Source organism: Rhinopithecus bieti, unplaced genomic scaffold, assembly GCF_001698545.2.
Source record: "Rhinopithecus bieti isolate Rb0 unplaced genomic scaffold, ASM169854v2 scaffold_9981, whole genome shotgun sequence".
NCBI lineage: Eukaryota > Metazoa > Chordata > Mammalia > Primates > Cercopithecidae > Rhinopithecus > Rhinopithecus bieti.
In genome coordinates this window covers 3,949,807-3,960,602 of record NW_016806838.1, presented here as the reverse complement: position 1 = coordinate 3,960,602, position 10,796 = coordinate 3,949,807, and the positions used below count along the sequence as shown (strand labels likewise).

The following is a 10,796-nucleotide window of genomic DNA, read 5'->3' as shown; positions in this document are numbered from 1 at the left end:
CACAGGGTGAACCATGCTGCAGTGGCTGTTGGGCATCGGGTATACTCCTTCGGGGGTTACTGCTCTGGTGAAGACTATGAGACGCTGCGTCAGATAGATGTGCACATTTTCAATGCAGGTAAGCCAATGCTGAGGCTGTCCCTGAGTCCCCACATCAAGATGGGAAACGGGCTGCTGATGAGGTTTGGCTGTGGTCTCTGGGACCAAGGGGATTGGGGAGGAACATCTGGTTTGGGAAAGGTGGACAGCCTGGAGGGAAGTTCCCAGGGCTGAGCAGAGCTGTGCCCACAGTGTCCTTGCGTTGGACAAAGCTGCCCCCGGTGAAGTCTGCCATCCGTGGGCAAGCTCCTGTTGTACCCTACATGCGCTATGGACACTCAACCGTCCTCATCGACGACACGGTCCTCCTTTGGGGCGGGCGGAATGACACCGAAGGGGCCTGCAATGTGCTGTATGCCTTTGACGTCAGTGAGTATGGATCTCAGAGAGGCTATGTCCTTCTAGATGTTGCCTCAGTTGCCTGAGAAAGGTTTGGGTTGGGGGTCTTGGGGAGTGGAGTACCCCAGAGCTCAGGAGGGAGTGTCATAGATGGTGCTTAGTTGAGCCATTTTCTCATCTCCTTCAGATACTCACAAGTGGTTCACACCCCGAGTGTCAGGGACGGTTCCTGGGGCCCGGGATGGACATTCGGCCTGTGTCCTAGGCAAGATCATGTACATTTTCGGGGGCTACGAGCAGCAGGTAGGTCTGGGAATAAACTAAGAGGTTTAGGGTGAGACTGAGAAGGAGGGTAAGGGCAATTTTGGATGGCGAAATGGGAGGCTTTGGCTTGTTTGCAGGTTTTGAGGGGAAGGATGGAGGGTCAGAGAGTGACCGTTGGCTCCCTCTTTTCTTCCTCCTTTTCTCTTCCTACTCAGGCGGACTGCTTTTCCAATGACATTCACAAGCTAGATACCAGCACCATGACATGGACTCTTATCTGTACAAAGGTCTCCTCTTTCTTTTTTCTCCCAAATCCCCACCCTCCGTTGAAGAAATGATAGGAAGCTCAGTCAGAGCAGATCCTCTTCCAGCCTTTGTTCTGACCCCTCCACCATCTCTCTGCCTCTGCCCAGGGCAACCCTGCACGCTGGAGGGACTTCCACTCAGCCACAATGCTGGGAAGTCACATGTATGTCTTTGGGGGCCGTGCCGACCGCTTTGGGCCATTCCATTCCAACAATGAGATTTACTGCAACCGCATTCGAGTCTTTGACACCAGAACTGAGGCTTGGCTGGACTGTCCTCCGACTCCAGTGCTGCCTGAGGGGCGCCGGAGCCACTCGGCCTGTGAGTGTTTGTTACTTCCCTGTGGAGTTCCCTTCCTGCCAGCTTCACACTCTTGATGTTTTCTCTGTCCTTCCAGTTGGCTACAATGGGGAGCTGTACATCTTTGGTGGCTATAATGCAAGGCTGAACCGGCACTTCCATGACCTCTGGAAGTTTAATCCTGGTAAAGAGCACTGCGTTTAGGGCAGGAACAAGGAGCAATTGAGGTGGGAGGAAAAGAAAAGAATCCTGAGGAGGTGAGGGATGGGGGTGGGGAAGATACCTGGACTAGGCAGGTATTGAACTTCCATATAAATTTCTCTTCAGTGTCCTTTACCTGGAAAAAGATTGAACCGAAGGGGAAGGGGCCATGTCCACGCCGGCGCCAGTGCTGCTGTATTGTTGGTGACAAGATTGTCCTCTTTGGGGGTACCAGGTTAGAAAGAGAGAGGGAAGGGCTCAGGGAAGTGACAAATGGGAGAGTGGGAGGTATTTGAAAAGGGGGTCTCATGGGTTGTTTTTGTCTTACTTTCATCTCTCTTTTGATCCTGACAGTCCATCTCCTGAGGAAGGCCTGGGAGATGAATTTGACCTCATAGATCATTCTGACTTACACATTTTGGACTTTAGTAAGTATAGTTATTCCTGAATTGCTCCTGCCATCAAGGTCCCTGTCTTTGGGTGGTGATATCCAGGACTGGACCCTTTCCTCACCTTTGACCATCTCTTTTCCATAACTTCTCCCTTAAAGGCCCTAGTCTGAAGACTCTGTGCAAACTGGCCGTGATTCAATATAACCTAGACCAGTCCTGTTTGCCTCATGACATCAGGTACAGTGAGTGGTTGGAAGGGAGGGATTGGGTGAGCGTGAGTGAGCAGCACAGGTGTGACCTGATTAGCTTGGTCTCAGAATGGAGGAGACAGACATTATTGTTCTGCTGGAGATGTAGTGTACTTGTGCGAAATGAGATGGAAGGAGGTGAATTGGCAGCCATCATGTAAAACTGTCAGCAGAATAAATTATATGAAAAAAAAATCCAGCTCAGCAGCATCACTTTCTGAGACCTAAGCTTATACAGTTATTTTTGTGAACATGCTGAGAACTGATTAAATCTTAGAACCTAGCTGCAAAGACAAGTTTAGGAGCCTCTGGATCACATTGGTTCCAGAAGATCTGGCTGCTTCCCTTTGAATTTCAGTCTTAGGTTCCAATTAACCACCAGATGTTACTTTATGTATAATTTTTCAGGTTCAAATTAACCACCAGATGTTACTTTGTATATAATTTTTCCTGTCTGGGTCATTCTGAGATAGTTCCTCTCTTAGTATCAGTTCAGTTTAACTCTTGCTGGCTGGGCATGTGCCTCACACCTGTAATCCCATCACTTTGGGAGGTTGAGGTGGGCGAATCACTTGAGGTCAGGAGTTCGAGACCAGCCTGGCCAACATGGTGAAGCCCTGTCTCTACTAAAAATACAAAAATTAGCTGGGTGTGGTGGCAGCCACCAGTAGTCCCAGCTACTTGGGAGGTTGAGGCAAGAGAATTGCTTGAACCTGGGAGGCGGGGGTTGCAGTGAGTCGAGATTGTGTCACTGCATCACTGCACTCCAGCCTGGGTGACAAAACGAGACTCTCAAAATAATAATAATAATAATAATAATAATAATAATAATAAGGTCTAATGGGTGGGGAAGGCCTCAGGAAGGATAGGAGTGCTGAGTCAGAGCCTTAAAAGGATGGGAGTTGAGAGCAAAAATGGTTATTCCTGGTGGGGGTGAGGCATTCCTGGTGAGGGTAAGGTGGAGGGGCTGTCTGGTTGGCTCTAAGCAAAGCAGGAAAGGCAGGTTGGGATGTTGACAGGCACAGATCTCAGGTGCCTGGACACTAGAATATACATATATATATATATATAAACATAAACCGGAAATCCATATGAGCTTGGAGCTAGAGGAGTGGGTGGTGTTGGATTTGGTGGTGGGTGGGTTCTGATTGTTAAACCTAATAGGGCTGTTAAATAAGAGGTGGCTGTGGGTGGTTGAGCTTTAGGAAGTTGGAGGGACTGGTGTGTTTATAGCTTGGTTCAAGCATCCCTGGGCTTGGGCTGAGGGCCCCCTCTTCTTTCTGTCTGTTGTTGGCCTTCCAGGTGGGAGCTGAATGCCATGACCACCAACAGCAATATCAGTCGCCCCATCGTCTCCTCCCATGGGTAGGAGGAAGTTTCTGCCACCTCCCCTCCTGAGCCTGCTGTCATCTACACTGCCCCTGCCCATCTGTCACCCACCTGCTCCTTTGACCCCTGGACTTGGTATACCTCCATGTGGAGTTGTTGGGCGAGAGGTGTTCTCTGTGCTGTGAATTCAGTGGGGAGCTGTAGCGGGGTGGGGGCCAGGTTCCTTCCCCCTTGGGCCGAGGGCCCCTTCCCCTTGGTGCTCTGTCCCCATCCACCTCCTTTCAGCTGCTCCTGGGCCTCAGCTCCGCCCAGGGCCAGCCAGGTTCTGTTGGGAAGGGAAGGGAATGGGGAGAAGGGAGAAGCAAGCAGTGTCTGAGCCTCAGGAGCTTCCCCCTCCCCCTTTGCCTATCCCATCCCCCTGCTTGAGCCTTGAGCCTTGACTGGGAGCTGAAAGGAGTTGCAGCTGTTGGCATGAGACCTCCTTCTCCCCGTCTTGGGGAGGCGGGGACCAGCAGATAATCCCATCCTTCCTTGAGCTGTCGCTGTACCCTGAAGCTCAGCCAGCTCAGATTTTATAAAAATTAATTAAAACCTCCAAACGTGTCGTGTGTTTTTGTGGAATACGGTGGAGAGGGCTGGAATTTGCAGTGGGGGCAGGGTGCTGAGGACAAGCACCCTGAGGTTCTGGCTTCTCAGCCAAGGGTATTAGGAAACCAAATGCCACCAAGGCCTGGCCCAAGCTTCTCGGGCGTGGAACCCAGCGCCCTGCGACTCGGGCAGAAGGTTGCGACAATCTTTCCAGAGTGGGCTATCCTTTGGGCCGGCTCCCTGGCTGCCGGCCGCGCAGTCTATTTTCTGCCTATTCGTCACTGGGAACGCCGGAGGGGGGGGGGGGGGGGGGGGGGGGGCGGAGGCTGCCGTGGGCGGAAGCGGCGCCTTTTGTCTTCCGAGCGCTACTGCCAGCTGATGCCGGGAGCTAACCGCCGCGCCGGGGCCGGCGCCATGGCCCGACGTCCCCGCGGGGCCCGGGACCGCGAGGAGGACAGCGGGGGCCTGGAGCCTGGGGTCGCGGCCTCCGACCTATTGAGGGGTGAGGGCACGGGGCGGGGCGGGCTTGGGAGGGGAAGGGGATTCCCGCGGGGGGCGGCCCGAGCCTGCAGAGACCGTGCCAGTAAGACTGCCAAGTTCTCTGAGAGGCCGACGCTACGCTAAGGGCGCCCCCGGTGCAATGGAAAGTGGGGGTGAGAGGAATTGCTTCCGGGATTAGGACATCCTGAGAAGTTTCTTCACGGCAGGATGAGAGTTTTCGGCAATGGGGAACGTATGTGCAATAGTATGGAGGCAGGAAAAGGCATGGATGGCAGCTGAAGGCTTAGTAGGTCAGAATTCAGCAGATTCCGTAGACTTTGCTTTTTTATTTTTTTACTTTTTTGCGACAAAGTCTTGCCCTGTCGCCCAGGCTGGAGTGTAGTTGCACCATGACGGCTCACTGCGGCCTCGAACTCCCGGGCCCAAGAGATCCTCCTACCTCAGCCTCCCGAGTAGCTGGGACTACAGGCGCGTCACCACGCCTGGATGGATAGTTTTATTTATTTATTTAATGTAGAGACAAGGTCTCACCATGTTACCAGGTGCCAGGGCTGGTCTCCTATTCCTGGGCTCAAGTGATCCACCCCCCGCAGCCTCCCAAGGATTACAGGCATGAACTACTGTGCCCAGCAAATGCTGCAGGCTTTTTGTTAAGGCACAGTTCTAGCTGCTGCAGATACAGTTGTGAATAAAGTAGTCAAACACTCCTGTCCTGGCCAGGTGTGGTGGACGATCACACCTGTAATCCCAGCACCAGGGGAGACTGAAGCAGGAGGATCGCTTGAGCCCAGGAGTTCAAGACCAGCCTGGGCAACATCATGAGACCCCCTTTTCTACCAAAAATAAAAAAAATTTGCCAGGGTGGTGGCCCACGTCTGTATTCCTAGCCACTGAGGCGGCTAAGGCATGAAAATAGTTTGAGCCCAGGAGGTCGAGGCTGCAGTGAGCAATGATAGGCCACTGCACTTCAGCCTGGGCAACAGAGCAAGACCTTTTTTCAAAGTAAATAAAATTTAAGTCCGGGCATGGCTCATGCCTGTAATCCCAGCACTGTGGGAGGCCGAGGTGGGTGGATCACAAGGTCAGAAGACCGAGACCATCTGGGCCAACATGGTGAAACCTGTCTCTATTAAAAATACAATAATCAGCTGGGCTTGGTGGCGCACCTTAGTCCCAGCTACTCAGGAGGCTGAGGCAGAAGAATCGCTTGCACCTGGGAGGTGGAGGTTGCAGTGAGCTGAGATAGCATCACTGCACTCCAGCCTGGTGACAGAGTGAGACTCCGGCTCAAAATGAATAACATTTGAGGCAGACAAGTAAATTATTACATTAAAAGGCAATAAAACACTGAATTGTAGACTTTAAAGAACTAGATTTTGTGGAATATGAATTATAGCTCAATTTTTTTTAAGGTGATAGAGGATATGGAGAAAAAATAAAGCTGAGGAGAGGTTGCAATTTTTTTTTTCCAAGATAGAGTCTCGCTCTGTCGCCCAGGCTGGAGTGCAGTGACATGATATTGGCTCACTGTACCCTCCACCTCCCAGGTTCAAGCTCTTCTCCTGCCTCAGCCTCCCAAGTAGCTGGGATTATAGGCACCTGCCGTCATGCCTGGCTAATTTTTGTATTTTTGTAGAGACGGGGTTTCACCATGTTGGCCAGGCTGGTCTTGAACTCCTGACCTCAGGTGATTGATCCGCCTTGGCCTCCCAGAGTGCGGTAATTACAAGCGTGAGCCACTGCACCTGGGCGAGGGGTTGCAGTTTTAAATAACTTAGAGAAGACCTCTTTGGGAAGGTGATTTGAATAAAGGCTTGAAGGAGCTGAGGGAGGAGCTGTACCTATGTACAGCTTCTGGGGGAAGTATACCAAGCAGAGCAACATGTGCAGAGGAACTGAGGTGGGAACACACTGCTAGGAGACACGTTGAGAGGAGTGAGAAGGAGATGAGTAGATGAACTTAGAGACATGACAGGGGCCAGGTCACTTGGGGGCTTCCAGGCCATTATTAAGGTACATGGCTTTTACTGTGAGCAAAATGGAAGCCACTGGGGACTCTTGCCTATAGGAGTAACATGATCTGAAGTTTATGTGTGGGAGTGATAAGATCTGATTTTATTTTCAATGTCTCTCTCAGGCTGAATTGGGGCGCATAGCTTTAAGAGGAGTGAGACTGGGGGGTTGGGAGACTAGGAGGCTAGAGCACTAATTGAGGTGAGAGATGCTGAGCGTATGGACCAGGACACTGGCAATGGTAACTGAGCAAGGGAGGCAGAGGCTCTTCTGGAGAAACCTGTGAATGAGTAAAAGAGAGTGGAAAAAGAAGGGACTATGGTTGTCCACCTTTGACCTTACATATACACCTTCCTTAGTAAGATGAGGCCGCAAGGTGCTGAAAAAGTTGGAGAGTTAGGTGTCAGTTTAACACTATTACAGCCTCTACTGCCTAGGACTTGTAATAATGATTGGTCTGATGTGGTATTAGAAAGGATTAGCTAGCTAAGGAATGGGGATGGGAAGATGTCTTTTCTGCAATGGGACATGCTGAGCTGAGTTTTATGTCCCTCCCCACTTCCACAGGCACATCTAACATGTCATTTGAGGAACTGTTGGAATTGCAGAGCCAAGTGGGGACTAAGACGTACAAACAATTGGTAGCTGGAAACAGCCCTAAGAAACAAGGTTCTAGACCACCTATCCAAAATGCATGTGTTGCAGATAAGCACAGGTAAGCAAGGCTTGCCCTAGAAGTTGGAAGATAACTGGGACCTTGAATAGGTGTATGTTGTCTTGGGTGACAAGTGGAAAGCCTTTGACCAACACTGGAGTCCTTTTGACTTGGCCTTTAATTTCTCCATAGGCCTCTGGAAATGTCAGCCAAGATCCGAGTACCATTTTTACGTCAGGTTGTTCCCATCAGTAAAAAGGTAAGGAAGAAGGCCAGGCACGGTGGCTCATGCCTGTAATCCCAGCACTTTGGGAGGCCAAGGTGGGCAGATCACAAGGTCAGAAGTTCCAAGACCAGCATGACCAACATGGTAAAACCCCATCTCTACTAAAAATACAAAAATTAGCTGGGCATGATGCTGTGCGCCTGTAGTCCCAGCTGCTTGGAAAGTTGAGGCACAAGAATCGCTTGAACCTGGGAGGTGGAGGTTGCAGTGAGCCAGGATCATGCCACTGCCCTAAACCCTGGGGGACAGAATGAGACTCTGTCTCAAAAAATAAAAATAAAAAAAGAGAGGCCGGGCCCGTTGGCTCACGCCTGTAATCCCAGCACTTTGGGAGGCTGAGGCAGGCAGATCACGAGGTCAGGAGATCGAGACCATCCTAGCTAACACAGTGAAACCCTCGTCTCTACTAAAAATACAAAAAACCTAGCCGCACGTGGTGGCGAGTGCCTGTAGTTGCCGCTACTCGGGAGGCCGAGGCAGGAGAATGGCGTGAACACAGGAGGCGGAGGTTGCAGTGAGCCGAGATCACGCCACTGCACTCCAGCCTGGGCGACAGCGTCTCAAAAAACAAAAAACAAAAAAACAAAAAAAAAAGAAAGGTGAGGAAGAGACAGGAAGCACTTTTTCTCAGTGAAAGGAGATTGAACAGTTGTGTATTATATTCTCTCTGTTCTCTCCAAAGGTAGCCCGGGACCCTCGCTTTGATGATCTGTCAGGGGAATATAATCCTGAGGTGTTTGACAAAACATACCAATTCTTGAATGACATCCGAGCGAAAGAGAAAGAGGTACACAGCTTGAGACTGGTTTCTGGGGAATTTTGTGGGGTGGAAAACGAGGGCACAGGTTAGACAGTTGGGCAGGGGGAGCGGGAAGTATAGTGGTGGGCAGATTTAACTTTCTCCAATTCAGTTCATATTCAAATCCTGGCTCATAAGTTTACTAGCTGTGTGACTACTGGCATGTTACTTAATCTCTCTATGCTTTAGTTTTCTAATCATAAACAATAAAATAATTACTGTCTCGGAGGCCAGGTGTGGTGGCTCAGCCTGTAAGTAATCCCAGCACTTGGGGAGACTGAGGTGAGCAGATCATTTGAGGCCAGCAGTTCAAGACCAGCCTGGCCAACATGGTGAAACCCCGTCTCTAGTAAAAATACAAAAATTAGCCAAGTGTGGTGTTGCACGCCTATAGTCCCAGCTACTCCAGAGTCTGAGGCATGAGAATTGCTTGTGCCCTGGAGACAGGTTGCAATGAGGCAACCAACCTGGGTGACAGGGCAAGACTGTCTCCAAACAAACAAAGAAACAGACAAACAAATAGTTACTGTCTTGGTGTTATCAGGTTAATATATGTGAACTTCTGGCCGGCTGCGGTGGCTCATGCCTGTAATCCCAGCACTTTGGGAGGCTGAGGCAGGCGAATCACGAGGTCAGGAGATTGAGACCATCCTGGCCAACATGGTAAAATTAGTCTCTACTAAAATACAAAAGGAGGAGATTGAGACTATCCTGGCCAACAAGGTGAAATTTAATCTCTACTAAAATACAAAAAAAAATTAGCTGGGCGTGGTGGCGTGTGCCTGTAGTCCCAGCGACTCAAGAGGCTGAGGCAGGGGAATTGCTTGAACCCAGGAGGCGGAGGTTGCAGTGAGCCGAGATCGAACCACTGCACTCCAGCCTGGTGACAAAGCAAGACTCCGTCTCAAAAAAAAAAATATGTGGGGTCGGGCGTGGTGGCTCAAGCCTGTAATCCCAGCACTTTGGGAGGCCGAGACAGGCGGATCACGAGGTCAGGAGATCGAGACCATCCTGGCGAACATGGTGAAACCCCATCTCTACTAAAAAAATACAAAAAACTAGCCGGACGAGGTGGCGGGCGGCTGTAGTCCCAGCTACTCGGGAGGCTGAGGCAGGAGAATGGCATGAACCCGGGAGGCGGAGCTTGCAGTGAGCCGAGATCATGCCACTGCACTCCAGCCTGGGCGACAGAGCGAGACTCTGTCTCAAAAAAAAAAAAAAGTGTGTGTGTATACATATATTTATATATGTATACACACACACATATATGTGAACTTCTTAGGATAGTGCTTTACCTAAAATTTCAGCTAACGTTTGCAGAATGCTAACCATGATATTCATTTTCCAATGTGGAGCTTGTGAAAAAACAGTTGAAGAAGCACCGTTCAGGAAAGGAGCATGAGAAACTGCAGCAACTGCTTCAGCGAATGGTGAGTGGATAATAATTGTGGCGGGTAATGAAAGCAATTAAAGGTGGGGAGATATTCACAGTCCCTCCTATTCACCCATCTCATCTTTGCTCCTTAGGAGCAGCAAGAAATGGCACAGCAGGAACGAAAGCAACAGCAAGAGCTGCACCTGGCCCTGAAGCAAGAACGTCGGGCTCAGGCCCAGCAGGGCCATCGGCCATACTTCCTGAAGAAATGTGAGTTGTGCACAACTGTTGCTAACAGGGACGGGTGTGGGGTCCATGGTGGTAGAGTCCTGTGTTGGGGTGTCCCTGAGCCCCTTTAAGGAAGGCATGAAGGCTGGATCCCATGGTAACTTGGAGGAAAGTAGAAATAGTAGGGAGTTGTTGTTTGTAACTGGTCTTGTATCCCTAATTAGATCATGGCAGGGATTGTCACCTTGATCTCTTGGTCTACACTCCCCACTTCCCAACCCCCCCCCACCCCACACAGTGAATTTTCTCTCTCAGTCTACACTACACGCACACACACACACACACACAGTTTTATTTTTTGGTCTACACACACACAATCAGTTTTATCTCTTGGTCTACACCACACACACACACAGAGTCAGTTTTATCTCTTGGTCTACACTACACACACACACACACACACACACACACACACACACACACGCTGGGCCAGGCACATAGGTATTCATAGTTGGTTGAATTGAGTAGGACTGAGATCATATAAAAAGTCATCAGTTGGGCTGGGCACAGTGGCTCACATCTATAATCCCAGCACTTTGGGAGGCCAATGTGAGTGGGTCACGAAGTCAGGACTTCGAGACCAGCCTGGAGGCCAACATGGTGAAACCCCAACTCTACTAAAGACACAAAAAAATTAGCTGGGCGTGGTGGTGCGCACCTATAATCTAGCTACTCAGGAGGCTGAGGCAGGAGAATCACTTGAGCCTGGGAGGCGGAGGTTGCAGAGCCTAGATTGCACCATTGTACTCCAGCCTGGGCAACAGGGCAAGACTCCGTCTCACAAAAAATTAATTAAAAAAAAAAAAAAAAAAG

The 10,796-nt window shown here is 50.3% G+C and overlaps 2 protein-coding genes across 2 annotated transcripts in view; both read left to right on the top strand.

The window, feature by feature from the left end:
• Window position 1: 1 nt before the first annotated feature.
• KLHDC3 (kelch domain containing 3) lies at window positions 2-4,077 on the top strand. The gene is made up of 10 exons (XM_017878206.1): window positions 2-118; window positions 292-468; window positions 626-741; window positions 918-989; window positions 1,116-1,329; window positions 1,406-1,492; window positions 1,636-1,744; window positions 1,864-1,937; window positions 2,060-2,138; window positions 3,452-4,077. Exons 2-10 carry the CDS (start codon window positions 363-365, stop codon window positions 3,516-3,518), a joined length of 924 nt encoding a protein of 307 aa, XP_017733695.1. The 5' UTR covers window positions 2-118; window positions 292-362; the 3' UTR covers window positions 3,519-4,077.
• A 308-nt stretch (window positions 4,078-4,385) lies between these two features.
• RRP36 (ribosomal RNA processing 36) overlaps window positions 4,386-10,796 on the top strand; it is a 14,053-nt gene continuing 7,642 nt past the window's right edge. The window contains exons 1-6 of the mRNA XM_017878212.1: window positions 4,386-4,568; window positions 7,148-7,295; window positions 7,428-7,494; window positions 8,204-8,308; window positions 9,676-9,750; window positions 9,848-9,965. Of these exons, the coding sequence (XP_017733701.1) occupies window positions 4,445-4,568; window positions 7,148-7,295; window positions 7,428-7,494; window positions 8,204-8,308; window positions 9,676-9,750; window positions 9,848-9,965 (637 nt within the window). The 5' untranslated portion in view covers window positions 4,386-4,444. The remainder of the gene's footprint in view (window positions 4,569-7,147; window positions 7,296-7,427; window positions 7,495-8,203; window positions 8,309-9,675; window positions 9,751-9,847; window positions 9,966-10,796) is intronic.

Excerpts from the sequence above, each read along its gene's own strand:
- KLHDC3 (XM_017878206.1), top strand. The coding sequence starts at position 363 with ATGCGCTATGGACACTCAACCGTCCTCATCGACGACACGGTCCTCCTT. Across the intron at positions 1,330-1,405 it reads GCGCCGGAGCCACTCGGCCT|TTGGCTACAATGGGGAGCTG; the intron begins GTGAGTGTTTGT and ends CTGTCCTTCCAG. Across the intron at positions 1,745-1,863 it reads GTCCTCTTTGGGGGTACCAG|TCCATCTCCTGAGGAAGGCC; the intron begins GTTAGAAAGAGA and ends TGATCCTGACAG.